Source organism: Lactuca virosa, chromosome 9, assembly GCF_052849685.1.
Source record: "Lactuca virosa cultivar CGN04683 chromosome 9, Lactuca_virosa_CGN04683_v6, whole genome shotgun sequence".
Classification (NCBI taxonomy): domain Eukaryota; kingdom Viridiplantae; phylum Streptophyta; class Magnoliopsida; order Asterales; family Asteraceae; genus Lactuca; species Lactuca virosa.
Window position 1 is genome coordinate 218,691,227 of NC_136434.1, and position 26,222 is coordinate 218,717,448.

General features: G+C 39.6%; 1 protein-coding gene across 1 annotated transcript; it reads left to right on the forward strand.

Moving 5' to 3' along the window:
- Window positions 1-2,568: 2,568 nt before the first annotated feature.
- Window positions 2,569-3,690, forward strand: LOC145140315 (uncharacterized). The gene is made up of 2 exons (XM_079073843.1): window positions 2,569-3,170; window positions 3,408-3,690. Exons 1-2 carry the CDS (start codon window positions 2,569-2,571, stop codon window positions 3,688-3,690), a joined length of 885 nt encoding a protein of 294 aa, XP_078929969.1.
- The last annotated feature ends 22,532 nt before the right edge of the window (window positions 3,691-26,222 follow it).

Below are 26,222 nucleotides of genomic sequence, written 5' to 3' on the forward strand. Positions count from 1 at the left end.
GTTCCACGAATGAATTCCCGAGACAGAAACGAGTCCTAATCGACATATAATGGCATATATAGGCATTTAATTAGTGTTTAAAACAACTAACATGCAAGGAAACTACCTTAGGGACTAGGAAACACTTGAAATGAAGTGTTAAAATCACAAGTGATTGATCAAAGGGAGTTTACGGCCAAGGGAAAGTGTTCACGGCCCAAAGGGATGAAAGGTTCACGGCCCAATGGAGTTCACGGCCCAAATGGATGGATTCATGAAGGGTTCACGACCCTAGGAAGGGTTCACGGCCGTGAACACCTCAAGCTCATGAAGATGGTGATGAATTATGAAGAATCAAGGCTAGGATCTAGTAGTCTTTCAAGTGTAACAAGATAAATGATGAAACACTTACGATTTGGGATCCCTTGGGAGTTCACGGCAACCAAGAACAAGTGTGTGTTCTTGGAGTTCTTGGTGAAAGATGATGATCTTGAAGATGTAGGTGTTTTGGTGAGTGTTTGAAGATCCTAGTTAGCTTCTATGAAGTATCAAAGGGAAGGGGTGTTTAGGAGTGAAAGATGGTGTTCTTGAATTATGATACTTGACAGAGTTTGAGAGAGTTTGCGGCCAAGGGGGAAAGAAATGAAGAAAAGTGAAGTGATCTTATGTATATAGGGGAAGAGATCACGGCCATGAACCTCAAATGTTTGGTTCTCTGGTTCGGGTGCAGCCTTCTGATCTCGAGCTAATACTTCCTAACACTCAATCCTTAAGTGTACTAGGCTTAGAACTCATTAGAATGACTTTTAACAAGGATATAAGGCAATGAAATTAAGTATGACTTTTGGGTGATTGGCTGGACTTACAAGATAAAAATTTTCGGGTTGTCACAATTTTATCACGAGTGATTGTGAGACGATAATATCTTATATTCTTGAAACAGAGACATGTGAGTTGTAGTTTGCAAGTCGGTTGCACATTGACATATGTAAACGCACCAGTAACTTGGTGTTATAAAACATATTGTTGTGTGTGATTTGATGAGTAAGTACAAGCAAGCATTTGAGTCGAAGTTTATCCGTTCCTTTTACCCTAAGAGGGATAAAAGCGATATATGTGGGCCCCTCGATGATTTAGTGATGAAAAACCGAAGCGCTTGGCCAAGCCGGGGCTGATTTGATTTGTTCATTTAGTCAGTCGTCATAAATCGGAAATCGGGAAACAACACATGAATAGAGAGAATGATTATAATCTATGTCTCAGTTCATACGATATCTAGAATGGAGGAATATATGATCCCTTATCTAATGGACGCGTCATTGACTAGGTCAGAGTTCGACAACGGCTTTTGAGAGCTACGATTGCTAGTCGGGATTTTGGAGTCGTACTTGCAATAATAGTTATTAGACTTATCCAAGTGGGAGACTGTTGGATTAGGTATCTAAGCCCATAAATATAATTAGCATGTACTCGACCCGAGAGTAGCATGGTCCATTTGGGTTGCCTTCACCAGAACAATCTGATAGGATGGATAATTGAGAAAGAGGTTAGATATGATTTATTAATACATTACAAATATAATATATTAATTATGAAATCATATTATTTAATTAGTATTGATCAAGAATTAATTTGGAATTAATTTAGTGATCAAAAGAGACTTATTAAATTAACGGGGACTAATTATGTAAATCAGTGATATATGTAGTGTTTGGGCTATTGATCCATGTTGGGCTAAGCTTTATGTAAGTATCCATGAAGAGTTAGCCCACATGAGATATGGATCATAACCCAAGTGTATGGATTAGGGTTTACCCATGACTCTTGGAATCCTACACTATATAAATGATACTCCTTAGCCAAAATCAGATATACACAAGTGTTCTTGGAGTTCACATAACTGATTTTGGTGTGCCTAATCTCTCTCTCAAAGTCCTCCTTTCTTCATGGTGTTTGTGAACCATTTGAGGCATCACACTTGAGGTGTTAAGCTCTTGAAAGGCCAAGAACTACAACTACATCAAGATGTATTCATCTAACTATGAGTTTAATATTGTATATCCTCTATTGGATGCTAGTTAGGATGTCTGCTTTGGAAAAATGAAATTGCATGTATAATCAGAGAAAACATAAATCCAAAGCATCTAGGGTTGCATGTGCACCAGATGAGTGTTATAGTGCTTAAAACCCAACATATCTGACTGCCTCAGTCACTATTGCAGAAATTTTCGCTATGATGAGGAAAATGACGCAATAGGTGACCCAACAACAGGAGGAGAATAGGGCACCACTCAAAGAAGTGGAGAGGATGAAGGCGGAATTTCAGAAATCCCAGGAAACTACGCCAACAGTTGTACAACCAAGGATCTTGGACTTCAATAATGCAGGATCCTCAGAAAATCGCCAGAAGGACGCAATTTCTGCCACTGTGGCATCACCCTGGGGGGCAAAAATGGACAACCGAGCGTCCATGATCAACGATCTTAATGAGCCTTTCAACACTCCTAGAAACCTTGACTCTAATATTTTTTAAACAACAATACTATTAATACTAACTACACCAATGTTGATGTAGGAATAAACCCATACATGGCCAGGGAACTTCAGCAATTAAGACAAATGATCTCCAGTGTACCCGAAGTGGTCCAACCAATACCAGATGCATCTCTTACAAGCCACAATATCTCAAGATTTGCTCCTGCGATAGCCGCTACCGAAGTTCCTAAACGCTTCCAAACTCCCAGCATGACGTTGTACGATGGAACCACAGATCTTGAAAAGCATATAGCCCAATACAGAGAAAGGATAGAGATCGTTCCCATCCCAGGGCACTTGAAGGAGGCTTGCCTATGCAAAGGCTTTGGTTCGACCATTACAGGATCAACCCTCAAATGGCTACTAAATGCTCCCCCATACTCTATTACTTCTTTTGCATACTTAGTTAATATATTCAATAACCAATTTTCTTGCAACAGAACCTTCGAGAAGATCACTAGTGATCTCTACCGAGTGGTTCAGGACCCTAAGGAAAAACTTAGGGACTTTGTCAACAGGTTTGGCAGGGAGGCTCTGAGCATCCCCAACATCGACATGACCACCGGTTTAGAAGCCTTCAAAATGGGACTAAGAAAGGATTCACCCTTCTACGAAGACCTTGTGATGACCCCATGCAAAATATTAGATGAAGTCAGGTGCCGAGCATTGAGGTTCATAAGACTCGAAGAGGATAGAGTGATCCAGAAGAGAAGCAACCCTTCGGATCAGTATGAGAACCCAAACAGGAAGGCCGAATCCTCGACTCCAAGATCCTACAAATCGAAGCCCTATTCCAAACCGGATCATCACAGGGTTAATGCCCTTGAAGATGGAGGAGAAGAAGAAGAGCTCCCTAAAATCACTGACTATTGTTTTTCTGTGGATGTTTCAAGTGTAATTCATGCCATGCAGGATCTTGGAGAAAAAGAAAGATGGCCAAAGAGAGACAGCAAGTCCACCGCTTGGAAAGACAAATCCAAATGGTGTGCTTACCACGAAGACTTTGGCCACATGACGGAGGACTGTATAGCCTTACGAAAAGAGATCAGCTGCCTCCTTAGAAAAGGACGCCTCAAAGAGATCCTCGGGAGAAAAAGGGAGACCCCAAGGAGAACGGCCAAGATGATCACAGGATCCTGGAGAAACCAGGATCTCCACCCTCTGAGGCCAAGATAAGTAACGTTATCTCAGGTGGATCTAACATCTATGGTACCTCTTATTCTCAGGCTAAAAGACACCCCAAGGTCTCCAAAATAGAAAAGGAGGATAGACCACAAACGAATACCATGGTCAGTAGTGAAAAAGAAATCACATTCGACGAGACTGACAGGGAAGGAATACAACACCCTCACCATGACGGACTCGTGATAACATTGTACATGGCCAACCATTTCGTTAGAAGGATCCTCGTTGACGGAGGATCCTCGGTCAATATCATACACCTAGACGCGCTGAAGAGAATGAACATCCCAGAATCAGAGATAGTCAGAAGATCCTCAGTCCTCATAGGATTTAGTGGGAAACAAAGTACACAGTGGGAGAAATAAAGCTACCAATATACATAGAAGGGGTAAACTCTATACAGAATTTATGTGTTATTGACACCCTCTCTTCTTATAATGTGATACTAGGTAGACGATGTATCCACAATATGAAAGCAGTTCCATCGACATACCATCAGTGTGTAAAGTTGCCCACTCCTTGGGGGACAGTGAAGATCATGGGAGACCAACAAGAATCGAAAGAATGCTACAAAACCTCTATGAAATCAATGACTAAACCCCAAAAAGCATAGCAATTAAGGCAGGGGGCACGACACGTTCTAGAGACAAAGGAACAAGATGTAAAGGAAGTGTCCCTAGGCATCGAGGATCCTGAAGCTAAAGTCCTCATAGGATCCTCAATGCCTGAGCAGATCGAGCAGTATCTACTGAATTTCTTAAGAACCAGAAGCAAGACATTCGCATGGAATCACGGAGATATGACAGGTATAGACAAGAGTATCATTACTCATAAACTTAATATCGATCCTTCTTTCAGACCAATACACCAAAAGATAAGGAAGTTTACACCCGAAAGGAGTCAAATCATTCAACAGGAAGTAGAGAAGCTCCTCAAAATAGGGATGATCAAGGAAGTAAAGTTCCCACGATGGCTAGATATCGTGGGCGAAGTACAAAAGAAAAACAGCAAATGGAGAGTGTGTGTAGATTATATGGATATCAACAAGGCTTGTCCTAAGGATCCTTTCCCTCTACCACATATTGACTCTATGATAGATGTGACGGCTGGCCATAAACTCCTGACCTTCATGGATGCTTCAGCAGGATTTCAACAAATCCAAATGGAACCATCAGACCAAGAAGATACTGCATTCATAAAACCAATAGGTATATATTGTTACACCGCAATGACTTTTGGTCTTAAAAATGCAGGTTCCACATATCAAAGATTGGTGAATCGGATGTTCAAAAACAAGCTGGGGGACACCATGGAAGTCTATATTGATGACATGGTAGTAAAGTCAATGAAAGCCGAAGATCACCTTAGAGACCTGAAGGAAGCGTTCGACATCCTGGACGAGTACAATATGAAGCTGAACCCACTCAAATGTCACTTTGGAATGAAGTCAGACAAGTTCCTTGGATACATGGTAACTAAGATAGGGATAGAAGCAAGCCCAAAACAAATAAAAGCAATCATGGAACTAAGATCCCCGTCTTCAACAAAGGACATCCAGAGGCTAACTGCAAGAGTAGCAGCACTCAACAGGTTCATTTCAAGATCTTTAGAAAGGTGCAAGCCCTTTGATGATATCTTGAAAAAGAACAAGAAATTTGAGTGGAAAGAGGAACATGAGAAAGCCTTCCAGGAACTCAAAAAATATCTAAGCTCTGCTCCACTACTAGTAAAACCTATAGATGGAGAACCACTTATCCTCTACCTCTCAGTATCCTCAAACATGGTAAGTGCCGTTCTGGTCAAGGATCTTAACGGGGAGCAACATCCTATCTACTATGTAAGTAAAAATCTCCTGGTCCTGAAACCAGGTACTCTCATCTCGAAAAATTAATTCTTGCCTTAGTAACTGCTTCTACCAAATTAAGACACTACTTTGAAACACACACTATACATGTAAAAACTAACTATCCTATAAAGAATGTCATGAGAAAACCAGAAATGTTAGGAAGGATGGCAAAATGGTCGGTGAAATTAAGTACATTTGACATCAAATATGAACCAAGATTCACCATAAAATCCCAAGCATTAGCAGACTTTGTGGCCGACTTTAGTGATGATCTACAAAACGAAGTAGACATGGAAGCCAAACGACTCCTAGAAGATGAACACCTGGGAAGATGGACGTTGTTCACAGACGGAGCTTCAAATCAGAAAGGAACATGCCTTGGAATCATACTAAAGTCACCACAGGGGGACATCATACCCCAAGTAGTTAGTTGTGAATTCAACACTACCAACAACGAAGCAGAATACGAAGCACTCATCATGGGACTACAATTAGCTATGGATCTTCAAGTCAAGGATCTTCAGGTTTTTTTTGATTCTTTATTACTAACCATTCACTACAATGGATCTTATGCAGTGAAAGGTGATAAATTAGCATTATACCTAGAGCTCCTCAAACAATTAGCTTCTAAGTTCGAAAACTTTAGCCTAACCCAAGTTCCGAGAGAGAAAAACACAGAAGCAGATGCATTAGCCAATTTAGGATCCTCCCTTAGGATCGCACCAAAGACGAAAATTCCTATAACTCACATAATAACCCCAACCATAGAAACCCTCTCCGACAAAATAGAAGATCCCAAGCATCCGGAAAGCGTAGCAACTATTAAAGATCCTGACCCTAGGATCCTTCCTCAAAGGGATCCAGACAAACTGGATCCTCAAAGAAGTCTGCAATCATGGACCTAACCCATTGTGGAGTATCTCCAAAATGGCACAATCCCGACAGGAGAAAAAAGTGAAAGAGCATTCCGGATGAGAGTCTCGAGAGTCGTGTTAATCCAAGGTAAACTTTACAAAAACATCTATGGCATGTCCATACCTAAGATGCTTGGAAGATCCTGAAGCTGCAGAAGTCTTAAAGGATATACACGCAGGAGATTGTGGCAATCACACCGGGGGCAGATCCTTATGCTCCAAAATATTGAGAACAGGATACTACTGGCCAACCATGAAGAAATACTCCTTTCTACATGCTCAAAAATGTGATTCTTGCCAAAGACACAACAACATCCTGCACCAACCGGCAGAACCTCTACATCCTATTATCTCCCCATGGCCATTCATGAAATGGGGGATGAATATTGTAGGAAAATTGCCAGTAGCCGCAAGAGGAAAAGTCTTCATCTTGGTGAAGACTGATTACTTCTCCAAATGGATCGAAGCTGAAGCTTTCGTCCAGATAAGAGACAAAGAGGTAGTATCGTTCATTAAACGTAATATCTTGACCAGGTGCGGGATCCCGGCTGAGATCATATGCGACAATGGATCCCAATTTATTAGCAAAAGAACAAGAGACTTTTGCACAAGCTGGGGGATCAAAATGATAATGTCCACTCCTATTCATCCCCAAGCTAATGGTCAAGCGAAGTCCAGCAACAAAATCATAGTGAACAATTTTAAGAAAAGGTTGGACAAAAAGAAGGGAAGATGGGCAGAAGAACTTCCTTTCGTTTTATGGGCAGATAGAACCACTTCCAAAGTGGCCACAGGTCAAACCCCCTATTCCTTGGTGTTTGGGACAGAAGCAGTGATCCCTACTGAAGTATTGATCCCAAAGGCAACATACTTGCTGCAAGACCAAGAAAATAATAGTTGGATCCTAGCACAGGATCTTGACACTATTGACGAGCTTAGGGGTCTTGCCAGAATATGTATCGCTGCTCACCAACAAAGAATCACCAATGCTTACAATAGGAATATAAGGGTCAGAAGGTTTTAAATAGGAGACTTGGTATTAAGGAAAACATTCCAAAACACCAAAGATCCTACTGCAGGAAAATTGGCTCCCAAATGGGAAGGACCATATCTTATGGATGCTGAAGATGGAAAATGAGCATATTGGCTAGCAACACTCGCAGGAGACGTTCTGCCAAGATCCTGGAATGCCATACACCTCAAAGCATACTACATGTAAGTAGGATTGAATGATCCACAACAAAATCAAGATACACATGTTCTTTACCTTAAATTTTTTATTATTATTGATTCTCTCCTCGAATACATTACTAACTTAAGCATCAAATGGGAGTTAGCTAGACTAACGCCCACCCTTAGCTAACGTTTGCTATGCGGAACAACATACAATTAAGGATCCTCAAAGAGTGAAGATCCTAAAACATCGGGATCCTCACAATCGAAGATCCCAGAACGTATGGATCCTCAAGTTTAAACGCCCTGAAGCACAAGGATCTTGACACATAAAGATCCCAATACTTGGTAAACTCTGTTATATTTAACAATATTGTTGGGGGTCATAAATGGCATCGACCAAGTCCTCGCACGATGGCCTGGAGTGCCGCAATCGAATGCCTGGTCCTGGAGGGCTGAATGCGCTATATGGGTAAGGTTGCGCCCTTTCTAATACCAATTGGTTTAGATCAACCGGTAGCGCTGATGCTCAACAAGTGGTATCAGAGCCAGTGGCGAGGGTTCGATTCTCTCAGGGAGCAATTTATGAGGGGGGATTGTTGGGGGTCAGAAATGGCATCGACCAAGTCCTCGCATGATGACCTGGAGTGTCGCAATCGAATGCCTGGTCCTGGAGGGCTGAATGCGCTATATGGGTAAGGTTGCGCCCTTTCTAACACCAATTGGTTTTAGATCAACCGGTAGCGCTGATGCTCAACAAATATAATCCCTAAACTATCATGTACACAAGCTAGAGACTGATCATCTCTCCTACGCCTAAGGGTACTTAGTCCCCTCTAAGGTTTAAAGAGCTAATTACCTCTTTCACACGAACTAAGGTTTATACACCGTGCCTGGACGCATGCTATCTAACTGTGGGATACAGATAAGGGGATGATTTCACGATTCAGTGGCTTGGCAACCCTCTTATGTTTGAACACAAGTTAAGATCCTTAAGTTTATAACATTTTCATGTTATCCAGAAATCAGGATCCTACCCCAGTAATTACTCCAAGTTTATAACATTTTCATGTTATCGGGATTTTGACCCAGTAACTACTTAAGGCTTATAACATTTTCATGTTATCAAAGATTGGAATTTTGCTCCAGAAATTACATAAGGTCTATAACATCTTCACGTTATCACGCGTTGGGAATTTTCCCCAGAGAATACGGTCGAGTTGTAACATTTTCATTATACCGCAAGTGGGATCCTCCCCATAATATGACATTAACATGTTATCTATTTTTTCAAAGTCTATAATTTAACCAGGTTATCCTAAGGAGAAATTTCCCATATGCGGTCCTTGTTTTCAAAAGATCTTTGGCGGTAAGAATCCTTGCCCTTAAGGATCCGCATCAACCTTCATTCGTTAAAAGGCCTTATTCTCGGCAGTAGACCAGAGTTATCTCTTAAGCTAGAATCTATCCTGGATAAATTCTGAAATTCAAAGACTTATGAAGATTAAAAGAAGCTCGAAGACAAACAGGTTCCATCTTTCCTTATCCTTAACTTTGAAGTGTTAAGTGAAATCAAGGATCCTAAACTCTCTAGGATCCTAAACCAATCACTAATTTATGAACTTTTGGAGTCACTCGCTATCTTTAAGTTTTAAAGCATATTAAGAATTCTTAAGGGTTGCAACTTAATCATTAATCTTTCAAAAGAAACCTTTAGATTACTTAACAAAGTCAGTTATTGTTATTTCTAATTGTTTAAATCCTTATCAAGTCATTTTGTCTTAAGAATTACTCACCTTTTTCAGGATCCTAACTATGCAAAATCCTTAGTATTGTATTGTGCAGGAAACATGGAAAGACAGAAGAAAGATTAAGCACTATATTCAAAACAAAAAGGCCTACAACCATACAAGGCCTACAACCTACAACCATACAAGAGTCATACAAAAGTCATACGTTAAAAGACTAGCATTTCCTGTTGAAAAACTTGATAATGCTCTAGTTGTTGAAGTTGCCAGTAACAAATTCATACCTGTTAGCGATTGCATTAAAAACATCGTCATCGATTTGATCGGGAATGAATTCCATGAGGAATTATTACCCATTGACTTAAATGATTTTGGCATCGTACTGGTGAGAGCAAATTCATACCTGTTAGCGATGTCGAGATATTATGCCGAAAAATGATGGCGAGAGTAAACCTACTTGGAAAGGAGTCATTTATTGTGTATGGGGACAAACGTAGAGTGAATTCTGGAATCATTTCCAAGATGAAAGCCATAAAATGTTTTTCTAAAGGATGCACATTGTACTTGGAATTTTTGATCGATGCAAAGAAGGAGAAGAAAGAGATACAAAGAATACCAGTGGTGTGTGACAATCCGGAAGTCTTTCTTGAAGATCTTCCTGGATTGCCCCCTGATAGACAAGTGGAGTTTCGAACAAACTTGTTTCTAGGATCGACACAGTTAGAAAAAATACCATATCGATTAGCACTGACGGAGATGAAGGAGCTTATGATGCAGCTTCAAGAGTTGTTAGACAACAGTTTCATTAGACCTAGTTCATCTCCTTGGGGAGCTCCGATGTTATTCGTGAAGAAGAAGGATGGAAGCATGAGGATGTGCATAGACTATAGAGAGTTGAACAAGGCAACGGTTAAGAACAAGTATCCATTGCCAAGGATTGATGACCTATTTGATCAGCTGCAAGGTTCGAGATATTTTTCAAAGATCGATCTTAGGTCAGGATATCATCAGCTGAAGGTGAGAGAGTAGGATATTGAGAAGACAGCATTCAGAACAAGATACGGACACTATGAGTTCTTAGTTATGTCATTTGGACTAACCAATGCTCTAGAAACATTTATGGATTTAATGAACAGGGTTTGTAAACCATTCCTCGATAAATCCATAATAGTGTTCATAGATGACATTCTGATTTACTCAAAGAGCTAGCAGGAGCATGGAAAGCACCTGCAAGAAGTATTAGAAGTTTTGAAGAAGGAGAAGTTGTATGAAAAGTTCTCAAAATGTGATTTTTGGATTCGAGAAGTCCAATTCTTGGGTCATGTGGTTAACCAAGAAGGGATAATGGTTGATCCAACAAAGATTGAAGCTGTGATGAAATGGGAACGACCAAAAAGTCCCACTGAGATTCCAAGCTTTCTGGGATTAGCTGGATATTACCGAAGGTTTATCCAAGGCTTTTCTTCTATAGCTGCTCCACTAACAGCTTTGACCAATAAAAGAGCTGCATATACATGTAGTGAGAAACATGAAGAGGGATTCGAGAAATTAAAGAAGAAGTTGTGTGAAGAACCAATACTTTCTTTACCCGACGAAGTTGAAGACTTCACAGTTTATAGCGATGCATCTGGAGTTAGGTTACGTTGTGTTCTGACCCAAAGAGTTAAGGTGATAGCATATGCATCCCGACAACTGAAGGAGCATGAAAAGAACTATCCAACTCGTGATCTGGAGTTGGCAGCCGTAGTATTCACATTAAAGATATGGAGGCATTATCTTTAAGGCACAAAGTGCAAACTCTTCACTGATCATAAAAGTCTCTAGTATCTCTTTAATCAAAAGGAATTGAATATGAGACAACGATGCTGGCTAGAGTTACTGAAGGATTACGACTGCAAGATACTTTACCACCCTGGTAAAGCAAATGTCGTAGTTGATGCTCTAAGTCGAAAAGTAAACTTGGAAAGAAAAAGGCCAAGAGTGTTAAGAATAGAAATTGTCTCAATGATTGTGGAAAGCATTAAGAAATCTCAGGAAGAAGCTTTGAAGAAAAATGACTAAAGGAAGAACGTTTAGGCAAAACGTTGGTATTCGGTACAAACAGTCAAGGATTAAAGGTCTTCCAAGATAGGATCTGGGTACCTAAGATGGGAGCAATAAGAGATCTTCTGATGGAAGAAGCTCACAAGACCATGTACTCGATTCATCCCGGCAGCACTAAGATGTACAGGGATCTAAAACCTTACTATTGGTGGCCAACAATGAAGCTCGATGTTGCGAAGTATGTGGAAGAATGTGTAACATGTGCGAGAGTTAAATCACAACATCAGAAACCATATGCGAGTTTAGAACCTTTACCTGTACCCATGGGTAAATAGGAAGACATCACCATGGATTTTGTGACTAAACTGCCCAGGACGAAGAACGGTCACGACATGATTTGGGTAGTCGTGGATCAGTTCACAAAGAGTGAAACTTCATAGAAGCCAATGAGAGATGGTCAATGGACGAGCTTGCAAATGCTTACGTGAAGGAGGTTGTAAGACTTCACGGTGTTCCTTTAACGATTGTATCAGATCGTGATAGTCGTTTCACATCAAGGTTTTGGAGGAGTTTACAAGAAGAAATGGGTATGAAGTTGTGTTTAAGTACAGTCTACCATCCGCAGACTGATGGTTAGAGTGAAAGGACGATTCAAACATTGTAAGATATGCTAAGAGCATGTACCCTGGAATTTCAAGGTAACGGGGATGAGCATTTACCCTTGATAGAGTTTTCCTACAATAATAGTTATCATTCGAGCATCAAGATGGCACCTTATTAAGCCTTGTACGGACAGAAGTGTCGTACGCCGTCTTGTTGGATTGAGGCTGGAGAAAAGCAGTTTATGGGCCCCAAAATAGTCCATCAGACTACTGAAAAATTGAAAGTGATTAGAGAAAGGATGTTAGCTGCTCAAGATCGCCAAAAGAGCTATGCTGACAAGAAGCAACGACTGGTGACATTCGAAGTTGGAGATTCGGTTTTGCTCAAAGTCTCAATGTGGAAGGGACTTATAAGATTTGGAAAGAGAGGAAATTGCAGTCCAAGGTTTATTGGGCCATTCAAAGTTCTGCAGAGAATTGGGAACTAAGATTACAAGCTGGAATTGCAAAAGAACTAGATGATATTTATAACACTTTACATATGTGTTATTTAAGGAAATTTATGGGAGAAGTTCCTGATATAATTCCAATTTCGGAGTTAAGATATGATGAGGATAAGAGGTTAATAGAAGAGCCTGAGGCAATTGTTGACCGCAAGACAAAGAAGTTACGACGCAAGATGGTCGAATTATTGCTTATGCGATGGAAACATACGAATGGGTCGAACCTCACCTAGGAAACAGAGAGTGACATGATGAGTCGATATCCACATCTGTTTGTTGATGCATGATTCCGGGACGGAATCATCCTAAGGAGGAGAGAATTGTAACGTTCGTGTTTCTAGGCTAAGAAATAGTATGATGATGTGATAGTTAGGGTCAACAACTTTAATCTATTTTGAAGTAATAAAGAAGAATTATTTGAATAGTATGTGAATTATGTGATTTTATGTGCATTATATTTGTTATTAACGATGTAATAAATTAAGAATAAAAATAAGTTTCAAAAATAAAATAATAGATAGACCCAATATCTATAAATAAAGTTGTAGTGGTCGTGACAAGGATTCCAGAGATATAACGAACGTCGAAATCCGACTTATAACGAATAAGTTATGACCTGCCAAAGTTTCACGACAAAACCGACACGACGCTGTGTGACGTAAAAAGTGAGTTTGCAATAAAATACTTTTTAGCCTTAAAAAGTGTTAATGCCATAATAACCCTTAATTTTTCAGCTTTTTGTCGGTTTTACCAAAAGTTGAATTTTATGTTCATTTATGCCTCAAATTTAGATTGATTTTGTCATTTTGGCCCTTTAACTAGGTTTTTCGGTTGCTAGCCGGTTACCGGCACATGTGTCGCGCAACATAAGCATTGAATGTGTTGACTAAACTGAGGAAGTGCCATGTGGCGATGAATTGGAAGCTGATGAAAACCAGGATAACCGGCACATGTGTCGCGCAACATAAGCATTGAATGTGTTGACTAAACTGAGGAAGTGCCATGTGGCGATGAATTGGAAGCTGATGAAAACGAGGATAACTGGTTTCGAACCCCCGACCTCCTGAACACCAACCCAAGCGTCTTACCACTAAGCCGAAACGATTTTTGAGTTAATGCACCCGATTACTTATATATAATGTATACAACTAATACCATTATTATTAGTTTAATTATTAGTTTGTTTATTATTATTATTATTATTATTATTATTATGTTTTTAAATGAATAAAAATATTTGATAAATACATTTTTAAACACGTTATTAAATGTATAAACATATTGTTGAAGATATATAAATATGAAGTTGTTTAACAAACAATATTTTTCTGTTTTATTAGAAAACATATATAATTATGAAATATATTTTTAAAATGTATAAATACATATAATATGTTTTCCATATACATAATGGATACAAAGATATTTTTAAAATATATAGATACATATAAATATGTTTTTATTTGTATAAATGGGTTTTTATACATATAAAATGACTTTATAAATGTATGCAAACGTCTTGATAAATAGGAATGTAGAAATATGTAATAAAATGATTCTATAACAAAAAAACATATATATAAATGCGTTTTTATACGTATTTATATCTATAAATACATATATAACTTTTATACGTACAAACATATATGTATAAATACGATTTTAAAGATTTAAATATGTTTTTTATATGTATAAAATCATAATATAATAATAATAATAATAATAATAATTGTTCCAACATTACAGACTATTTATATTAACTTAGGAAGTTATACACAAATATGCGTCTACCTTGGTGGTTCGAATCCCTAAGCTGCATTTCTTTAATAAATTGTATTTTTCACTTGAAGGAACAACCCTGAAATGGCTTGCCACCATGTCGGCCATGTCAGCTCCCAATCTCCAGTCAACTAACCTCTTACTGGCTATAGAAGGTATAAGGGCAAAAATGAATAATTTTTCCGGTATTTGAGGCATAAATGAACACAAAATTCAACTTTTGATAAAACCAACAAAAAACATAAAACTTAAGGGTTATTATGACATTAACCCCCTTAAAAATCTAAACGAATGTCGTAGTATACGTTAAACAGAGTGCATGCATAAAAAGAACGTCCAAAGCTGACTAAGTATGAGGAAGTTATGATTTTTTTATGATTTGACATAGCAGTATGCAGCACGGAATTCGAATTTTAGATCGATCGATTTTTAGCCGACACAACCTAAACGAGAATCGAAGACCTCGTTAATAGGAGCTCAACGATATAAAGATAGGTGAAAACAGATGTCGGATGACAAAGTTATGAATTTTTTAACGAACTTTATCTGTCTAAGCCTGTTCAAATATAACTTTAAAAATAAATTCAAAATTAGCCGACGGAGTCTAAAGGATAGTTGTAGATTACGTTGCCACCTACGCGTGGATAAAGAACGTCGAAAACGAAGCTCTTATGCGAAAGTTACAAAATTTAGAAGTTAGGAATAGGCTGTTGCGAGGAGGGTGACGTGGCCAAATCCTGACCCTTTCTTTCTCCCCACGGCCTCACATGCGGAGGCGACACCTTGCCCCTCATACGCGCAGCGTACTCCGAGGAGTTCGCCCAGCGTAAGACCGAAGCCAGCTCCTATAAATAGGTGTGAGGGCACCCTCAATTCTTCACACTGAAACATCCCAAAAATTATGGTCCAAAAATTTCATTTTTAATTTATAATAAAACCATAGTAACTCAAATCAACACGTAGAACATAAGTATCAATATCTCAAAACAACATATCGAAATCACTGTATCAAATCATATAACCAAATATCAGAGTAAAATATCTCAGGCTAAACATAAACAGTGTGTTCCATGTAGTCATCCCGAGCTCTTCCCCTTGCTAGTGGAAGTACCTGAAACCAAAACTGAAAGCTGTAAGCACGAAACTTAGTGAGTTCCCACAAGCTACCACATACCATACACATAATCATATAATACATACTTGGGCCTAGCCCACAACATCAAGCCCCGCCCGACATCGGAAGAATCCGACATCAGGCCCCGCCCGACATCGGACCGAAGTCCGGCATCGGGCCCCGCCCGGCATCGGACCGAGGTCTGGTATACATATAACATATCAACAACACTTATATCATAAACACATAACAAAAGCATATAAACATTCCTCGGGCTTTCCCCGACATCGGACCGAAGTCTGGAACACATAAAACATATCATATAAGCTAAACATTCCTCGGGCTTGCCCCGGCATCGGACCGAATTCCGGAACACATAACACATATCATATAAGCTAAACATTCCTCGGGCTTACCCGGGCATCGGACCGAAGTCCGGCACACATAACAAACACATGTAAGAATCACGAAGACATCAAGCATACAAACATTCCTCGGGCTTTCCCCGACATCGGACCGAAGTCCGGAAACATATAATCTACATCGGGCTAACCCCGACATAAGCTACCATACGTAACGGGCTGGCCTTGGTGCCTTAGACCCGTTCCTATATGAGAAGACCCACCTCGAATTTCGGGTGAAATAGCTAAATGTCTCTGCTCCTGCAACCGGCTCTACTCGCTCCCTGAATAAAAATAGCCTCTTACTTACAAATTCTTACTCAAGACCCCCTTCACGGGTCAACCTTGGTCAAAGTCCAGGTCAAGGTCAAGGTCAACTCCTGGTCCAAGTCAAGGCTTAGTCAAAGTCAACGGTCAAGATCAACGGTCCATGTTGACCCAACTCGTCGAGTTCTTCCACTGGCTCGTCGAGTTCCTTCAGAACTCAGAAATCGTTCAAACCCTAGCCAACTCGTCGTGTACGTGTAGTATCCAGATGATCGGGAAAAAACCTAACCACTCGTCGAGTTACCCTATCAACTCGTCGAGTTCATGCGGACACCAGAAACGGGAAAACCGTCTTCAACTTGTCGAGTTGTCTATCCAACTCGTCGAGTTCCTTCAGTCCATTTCTCATTCAGTCGTTTCTAAGCTAAACCAAGGCTCCCAATCGTAGATCTAACCTCCTAGAGCATGATTTCCACGTAATGTTGCAAACTTTACGTTCATGCAAGCTCCAAATACTAAAACTAGGCTAAATGAAAGGCTTAGACTATGGAGAAGGGCCAAAGCTTCATAAATCTTGAGGCTTTATGACATTAAAGGCTCAAGAGTGTCTAGATCTGAAGTTGCAATCTCATATCATGCTCCATACGAGAATTAGCCCATAAAAGTGATAGAAATGGCTTTAAGACATTAGATGAAGAGGTCTAACACTAGGATGATCAAGGTAATGACTTGTTACCTTCCAAATGATGCCAAGCTGAAGGAGATGCTGGATCTACAAGCTCCTCTCCTTTCCTTGCCTCTAAATCTTCAAGATATGCACCAACAATACAACTTTAGCGTCACAATACTCAAAAACGGGGTTAGATAGCTATGGTTTTTCTTCTGGACGAAAAAGGGCAATAGGGAGGCTGGGAGGAACTGCTTTATGTTCCTTAAATAGGGTGCAAACCCTAAAAATTAGGGTTTTCATTTCCAGCTCCTACTCGTCGAGTAGAAGTTGAAATCCACGCGACCCGACCAACTTATGCACGACGAGTTGGGGCCACCAGCTCGTCGAGTAGGTCTTGAGAAATGAATACTAACTTACAAAATTTCCTACCTGGGAGTCTGGATGTTAGAATTCCCTCCCCCCCACTTGTCTTAGACTTCGTCCTCGTAGTCTTCTGTCTTGAATAACTCTGGTTAATGCTCCTGCATCTCCTCCTCTGGCTCCCAAGTGCATTTCGAGCCCTTGCGGTGCTGCCACTGCACCTTCACCAGCTCTACCCTCTTGTTCCTCAGTTCCTTGGCCTTCCTGTCCAGGATGGCTACCGGTCTCTCGATGTATTTCAGGCTGCCATCAACCTAAATATCCTCTATAGGTACAACTGCGAAGTCATCCGCTAAACACTTCCGCAGCTGGGAGAGATGGAAAGTGTTGTGGATCTGGCTGAGCTCTGCTGGAAGATCCAAACGATAAGCAACTCGGCCCACCCGAGCCAAACCCTGAACGGACTGATATACCTGGGGCCCACCTTGCCCCGCTTCCTGTGTCGGATGACACCTTTCCCAGATGACACCTTCAGGAGGACGATATCCCATACCTGAAACTCTAGGTCTGATCGACGCCTATCAGCATAACTCTTCTGCCGACTCTGAGCAGTCTGAAACCTGCTCTGGACCTGCTGGATCATCTGTCACAACTCGAACTTTTAAGCCTATCAAAGCCTAAACCCTAACCTAGCACAAGTGAATCTACATTGCACTCCTTGTTGCTTTGTGTCCTCTATAGCATTTAGGGCTTGTTTACAAGCTAACAACTAAGCATGGATTGAAACCTAAGTTAATTTAGGTTAGCATAAAGTAATATAAGGTAATAAAATAAGGGTTAAAACATAAATAATCACCATTTAATGGTGATTTCGGTCATGGAAATCCAATAAACGGTGAAATCGGTTTAGGGAAGCTAAACTAAATGGAGTGTTCGGCCATATAAATCATCAAGAAGTGAATTCGGTCTAGGCATGACCGAATTCCCTTAGAATATGGCCCATTAGGACCGAATTCCCCAAGGCCCAAACCCCTTAAGACCGAATTCCCAAATTCTATATATATATATATATATATATATATATATATATATATATATATATATATATATATATATATATATATATATATATATATATATATATATAGGTTCAACCGAACACACAATTCATTTCTCACATTTCACACCGAATTCCTTGCCAATTTTGCTCTCAAAACTCATCAGAGAACCTTCATATCTTCATAAAACTTTGCCCAGATCTTCTTAGTTTCACCAAGAACACCAAGAACATTCATCAAGATCTTCAAATCTTCAAGCCTTAACCGAAAACACTAGCCTCCACCGAAAACACACCCTTTCTCACTGAAAACGCATAGAATCCATTCCAATTAATTTCTAAGGCTATTGTAAGTATTTCTTAAATACTTAAGTGTTGTCTAACACTTTAATTAGTTATTCATATATTTAAATTAATATCTTATTAATTTAAATACGATATCGTGTGTAAATATTATTATGATACGACTACTGTCATGTATTCTAGACAAAAATGGAAAAATGGTCCCTGTGGTTTGTCATTTTTTGTGGATATGGTCCAAACCTTTTGAAAATTAGATTTTTGGTCCTTATTGAGAGGTTTGTGTGTGGAACAGGTCCCTGAAGTTAACCACCATTTGTTTTTGGTTGTTAAACCCCTCACGTGCATTGCACATGAGGGAATAAATGTCTATTTACTCGAGAGGAAACAGATGAACCAAATTCATCGATGGAAGCTCCAGTGGTGGCGCTAATATCACGAGGGGAGGGAAGGGCGTCGATGTTCGGCGACCCTTGTTGGCTTTAAGGAACAGGGCACATCACGAGAGGGGAAGGAACAGGGCAGATCGACGGCTATTTCGGGGGTGTTTGTTGCTATGGAGCCGACTAGGAGCACAGGGAAACTTAAGAGGGTCATCGCCCTCTTGATCGCCGACAAACCTCGACTCAGGTGGAGGTTCTTCGACTGCAAATGAAGAGGAAAGAGGGAGGGAGAACGACGGTATCAGGGGTGTTTTGGGGAGATGTTTTTCGGCAGGAGAAGGAGGGGTAGCTCCTCGACGGTTCATTACAACACCGCCACTACCGGTGGTGCTTGTGGTGTTCTGTGACAGCGAGGGAGGTCGAGGGTGGGTTGAGAGGGTTATGGCGGGTTTAATCCATTGTTTCTTCTCTTTCTTTTCCGGTCACAATAATGGAAGGAAGATGGTGGTGGAGCTGTGCGAGACGACTGGTGGTGTTGGGGTTGTTGTGTGGTCGAGAGGGAAAGAAGGATTCCATGAAGCTCCTTCTTGTTTTGTTGCAGGTATACACAAGAACGAGAACCAATTTGTTCTTGGATGGGAATGAAGATGCAAACAGACACAAAAACTCAATCAATTTTTACTGTAAGGGTTCAATTGTTGTTGGTTGTTTGGATTGTTGATTTTATCATTGTTAGTTTGTGGTTGAGTGTTGTTTTGTTTGAGTGTTGTATTGGGTTATAGAAACTGTGCACATAATCTATTCAATTGTGATGTGCAGGATTATTTATGCCCATCGTTTCCTTTCGAGTAAAAAGACATTTATGCCCTCGTGTGCAATGTACATGAGGGGTTTAACAGCCAAAAACAAACGGTGGTTAACTTCAGGGACCTTTTCCACACACAAACCTCTCAATAAGGACCAAAAATCCAATTTTCAAAAGGTTTGGACCATATCCACAAAAAATGACAAACCACAGGGACCATTTTTTCATTTTTGTCTGTATTCTAACATGAGGATCATTCGCAATCACTTTGAGTCCGACAAAGCACACGCACTAGAGGTGAGTTCATACCCCTACATTTTCACAATTTTTTAATGATTTTAGGGGGGGGGGGGAATACAAGTAAAACACAAAGAAATTTTGTGTTAATATTCAAAAGATTTCAGATAGTTTTAGAACACGTCGAGCTATTTCAACGGGTTAAACAATTTTAAAAGTGTTTCAAACTACTTCAAGTGTTTTATACTTTATTTTCCAAAATACATGTTTATATATATATATATATATATATATATATATATATATATATATATATATATATATATATATATAATTAAGATCCAACAAGCTTAGGACTAGTGTTTCCACCTTAACTCATGTTCCTTGTTTGGTTGTGGACTAGGTATAAAATCATTTGTCCGACTGCCTGATTGATCTAAATTATATATGCTTTATACATATATGAATATAATCTTATTTAAATAAATCTTTAACCTTTTTTGTAACATGTCGAGCAAAAAGGGTATCTTTCTCAAGTATTTCATTGTGTTATACAAACTGTTAAATTACTAAGATTTTCATTGCATACATAACATACATGTAGACTACAATAGGTGTAGTTTAGGGAACATATACACTTTTTTACTAAGTCAAGGATATCATACTAAAATAATTGTTTAAATATAATTATTGTACACTATTAGTAAAAGGTAATACATACATTTTCAAATACAAGGAAAACATTTGTATTCTATACGTAACTAGTTATACAGGTTTGTGAGGCACTCATTCATTGTACCCATCAGGGTATGGTTTCTAAGTCCTATAAATTATAACCAGAGTCTCCTGGAGAGAGAGCGTGAGTTTGTGTATAGATCTATACGGGACTGACTATCCCATGCCTGACTGCTAGCTACAGTTATTGGGTAACAAATGTCATCTCATTCGGACGCCTGAAGAACGTCGTAGAGGCAAATCTGTCATTTTAGCATGGTTATATGAAACTCACAATAGTATCAACTAAGACGTTTAGTATATGGGAAATACATAGCTTCAAATAGTTTTATTTTAATAACATAACTATATTACATCACTTTTCCAGTAATAAGAACATACATTGTAGAAAGGATCCATAATGCTAATTCTATGATTACTTAGTTTATACATTAGGGTGATATATATATATATATATATATATATATATATATATATATATATATATATATATATATATATATATAGGATCCGATAGACAGTAGAATGGGTGAGTTCCACTTTACTTCCTGTTCCTTGTTTGGTTGTGGGCTTAGAGCAGAGTCACACAGTCTACTACTTATTCGATTTTGGTTATATATGACCTATATACACTAAGTAATCATAGGAGGAAACAGGTATGGGTCAGGTCACTAAATATAAGTACAACATACTATTTTCTAGTACAAATCATACTTTTCCGAAGGAACGATTAACTAGGTGTATACATACAAAAATGGTTGGATACAAACACGACTGTAATACATTACATTTCTCAACACGAGTCAACAGAACTAACATTTCATTACATCAGAAAATATAGGATTTTCTGGAAGGATACACTCACATTTCAAAAAGGACCATTACAGTTAACTCTGTAAGTACCTGTTGAATACGTTAAGGTTATATATAATGGAGATCCGCCTCATTTCCTGTTCCTTGTTTGGTTGTGGGCTTAGGGCAGAAGCACACAGTCGATTGTCTATTCGATCTGAATTGTATATAACTTGTATCCACTAAGTACTCGTAGAAGGAACTTGTATGGGTCACATTTCATACATTTCATCACATCAGAAAATATAGGATTTTCTGGAGGAACATACTAAGGTTTTCAAAGAACAAAGAACACACTAAGGTTTTCAAAGAACAAAGAACATACTAAGCTTTGCAAGGAACAAAGAACATACTTTCTAAATACAAATGCTTATGAACTCACCAATTTTGATGTTGACACTCTTTCAAAACCACTTGTATTCTCAGGACACTAGTAGACAGGCATATATACATGGTTCTAGAAGACGGAGCATAGTAGCTTCGAGTCTTTATTTTTCTACTTACTTTTGGAGTCAATCATGTGTGATTCGAATACAATGTAAACACTAATTTATTAATACAATGGTTGTTGTTGCTTTGGTTACTATTATTCAATTGTTGTAATACTGTACATGACGTCCTCCGCCCACGAACGTTTCCGCCGTTCTGGTTTGAGGGTATGACCGATTTGTATCAAAGCATTGTTTATAGTGAACTAAGTATATCAACCCATAAAAGATATACAACTATAAATACAATGGGGCCGAAGTGCTCTGACTAAAATTATACTTTTAAAAATATAAGTATTCTTATATAAGTATACATACATGCATATATACATACTAAGACAAGTATCACAAGAAGAACAAAACAGAAGTATTTAGATGTTGGGCACTACAGTCAAACCTGGACAGTTAGGTAATCATATCTGGGATAAATATAGCCTGATCAACTATATTTATTTGAGATACGACCAACATGTGTTTGGGAGTGATGGTGGTGTTGCAGCATGCTTAAAACTTACCTAACTCTATATACAAAGGATCTCTAGAACAAAACATAAAAGTTAAAATACTACAGGAGTATTTTATGGTACTATAAGATAACAACAAGTCTAAAAACTTACCAAGTTCATATACCAAGAAGCTCTAGAATCAAACATACAATTAAAATACTATAGGAGTATTTTAGGCACTATAAGCAACTTATGTGAAAATTAAAAGACCTTTACTGGTAGGTCTATAATTACGGAGTGTATACTCTCAGGGTTTATATAATTGAGATTTTATAGACTTAGAATTTGTGATCTTCGCTCTACTTCCTATTCCTTGTTTTGTTATGGTTTTAGAGTAGGGTCACTTATTCGAAGGTCTATTTAATCTTAAGTTATATAAAACTTGTATACACTGCGTGATTATAGGAGGACCCGGTAAGGATCACCCCAAAAGAATAAAATTTGTTTTTATTTAATCTCATAAATTCTTTAGACACTCCCATTCTCGCACTAACAACATAGAGAAATGTAGCCACTCCACTACAACGTTCAGCAGAAGAGTCAAGGAGGAACAAAAAAAGGTTCATGAGGAAGATTCTGAGAAGGAATCAACCGAAGACAAAAGAACCGGAGTGATCATTACTGAACCTTACCCTAGCGAGAGCAGACATAAGCGGCTTGCTCGAGCATTCGGAGTCAGACTCTCCATCGCGAAGCAATGGAGGTCAGTGACAACACCCGAATCATGAAGAAGCAAAGGTTCAAATCACCTACGGAGAACAAGAAAACATTAGGAATGTCCGGAGACAACAAAACTTTACAGCTGAAACTAGAACCAACATAGCAAGGATAGAGAGCAGAGGGAACCACTCACGAGACATGCGAAGGGACCGAGCACCCTATGCGTCACACTAATGATAAATAAACTAATACAACCTAGTGAGTTAGTGGTTACACTGCTCACACTACGTGTTAGGCTTATCTCATCTTTAGTAACAACTAGTAACAGTTAGTCAATTCACAGAAATTCATTCGAGGGTAGTCACTACTAATTCATAAGTTTATTTTACATAGACTTATATTATGAATTGTTTTTCAGAACACTATAAAAGTCAGAACATGATACACACAGAAGAAAGATAACTTAGTTTAAATAGCACTTGACTCATAGCCACTGCTAAAGACTTACCCTATATCATATTTTAAAACCTTATAGCAGAAAAATGTCGCCTCGTAGATTTTTTAGGCGTAGCAAGAGCACGACAACTAACCCACCGCCGCCACCACCACAGTACGATCCTGCTGTGTTTCAGGCTGTTGTGACAACTGTAGTTGCAGCCATCATGACTCATATCCGCACAAGTGATACTAGTGGGGCGGGTAGTAGTGGTAAAATTTTGAATCACGGAGAAAGCCACGGACACCCAAGGGGGTGTTCGTACAAAGACTTCCTGAATTGCAAACCCAGATCCTTTAATGGAAATGGGGGAGTCATTGCTCTAATGCAATGGTTCGAGAAAACGGAGTCGGTTTTTGAGATATGCGCGTGCCCAGAAGGGAGCAAAGTGAAGTTTGCTGCCTACACCCTCTCTGATAGGGCCCTGACATGGCAGAATGGCCATGTCAAGTCACTGACCCTACCAATGGCAAACTCAATGGGCTGGGAGAACCTAAAAACAATGATGCTGGAAGAGTATTGCCCGAGGGGCGAAATACATAAACTAGAGCAAGAGCTGTGGAACCTTACCATGGCAGGCTCGGACATTGTAGCCTACACCAATAGATTCAGTGATCTAGCGACACTATGCCCCGGGATGGTTACCTCGGAGAGCAAGAAGATAGAAAGATATATTTGGGACTATCTCCTCATATCCAAGGGAACGTGATAGATGCAAATCCCCTCACGTTCGACAGCGCCAAACGCATGGCACAAACACTTGTGGACCATAGAGTCCACCAAGGCGTGATGACCCCCTTCCTGAGACACCCAAATAGAGTAAATATAAGCGGAAGTCATGGAGCAAGAAAAAAGGGCAACCAACACAAGATCCCCTGAGAAAACAACAGACTGCTGTTGTTCATGCTGCTACAACCCCTGTCGCTCCAGCAACCACCAGTCGTTACGCTAGGAACCTCCCAAAGTGTAAGAAGTGTAACTTTCATCACACCGGAGCTTGCCGGGAGATGCACTGCAAGAACTGCCTCAGGAAGGGACACACTATCCGTTTCTACAGGGCACCGACACGAACAATCTCCCACGTCCCATATGATGGAGTAAGTTAGGCCTGTTACGGGTGTGGCGAGACGAGACACTATAAGAGGGACTGCCCAATAACAAAGAATTCTGGCAGGGATGGACGGATACTGATGATCACCGCTGGAGAGACTGTCCCAGAACCACCTGTGAACAGCGGTACGTTTTCTAAAAAAATATATATATTTTTAGAACTTAAAATTTTGACTAAACCTGGTACCAGTTAAACAGTAAATTTTAAATTACTCTCTCGACCAAACAAATCACAACATTCATATAAGAACTAAGGATATTTGCAGGTGAGCTATGATGGATTAGTGTGTACAGCAGGGTCATTTATAATTAAGATTTGTAGGCTTAGAATGAGTGATTCCGCCTCAATTCTTGTTCCTTGTCTGTTTGTGGAATTAGGGCAGAGTCATGACTGGTATACACCAAGCGATTATATAGGGACCTGATAGGGATCATACTATGAAGTATCGTCACTAGTTATCGGAGCACCCTTATATTTGGTACTCGCTTAATGCAGTATGACTCATTCGCAGTGGTAATAACAAAAATAAAACTGAAGGCACTAGAAAGTATACATAGAATGCACTATCGCGTACACACAGGATGCACTATCACTCTAATAAAGACTTTTCCCTAACCGACTTGACAACCGCTACGGTAATATTTTCCGATGTCGTAACTCGACATGGATTGGCGTGGTCCTCATTATACCGATTCCACGTATTAACAAAGTGACCCTTCGCCATAACCGACCAACTGACAAAAACCCTTGTCACTCATAACGGAAAACCCGACACAGGCCTCAGAATCTCCTCTCGTATCTGTAACATCCATAAAATTCAAGCTAAATTAAAACTTTTTAAAACATTTCAAAACCAATAATTATTACAAATGTATTTTCAAAATGGTTTAATATCAAAGTTTCCCAGAATCAAGTCATAAAACATAAGGAGGTGCACGATTACGCCTCGCCTTCCTGTGATCATCAGAAGTACCTGAAACAATAATTGATAAAATGTAAGCTCGAAGGCTTAGTGAGTTACCCCCAAAAATACCAACGCCATACCGATATAACCATATCATATAACATATAAGCAAACAACATGCATAATGAGCCTTCAGCACGACTAGACCGCCTCGCAGGCCTTCAGTCTATCTGGACCGCTCTCTGAGCCATCAGCACGTTTGGACCACCTCGCAGGGCCTACAGCCTATCCGGACCGCTCGCCGGTCCTTCAGCCTGATTGAACCCCTTTGCAGGGCCTGTAGTCTATCCGGACCGCCCTAGGTATGTTGGCCTTCAGCACAAAGCAGGACCGCCTCAACCCAACCCCCAATCAAAAAACATATGTACATACAAATCATACGCTAGCATATATCACAGTCAAACCGATCTAACAGATAACTAATCATAGCAACATCCTACAACCAGGATACAGACCTAACTGGTCACTAACATATCATCATCCTATATACCAGGATACCGAACTAACCAGGT

What these genes read in the sequence shown, in the direction of transcription:
- LOC145140315 (XM_079073843.1), top strand. Translation starts at nt 2,569, where the DNA reads ATGGCCAGGGAACTTCAGCAATTAAGACAAATGATCTCCAGTGTACCC. An exon ending in AAAATATTAGATGAAGTCAG is followed by an intron (nt 3,171 to 3,407) that starts GTGCCGAGCATT and finishes GGATGTTTCAAG; the next exon opens with TGTAATTCATGCCATGCAGG.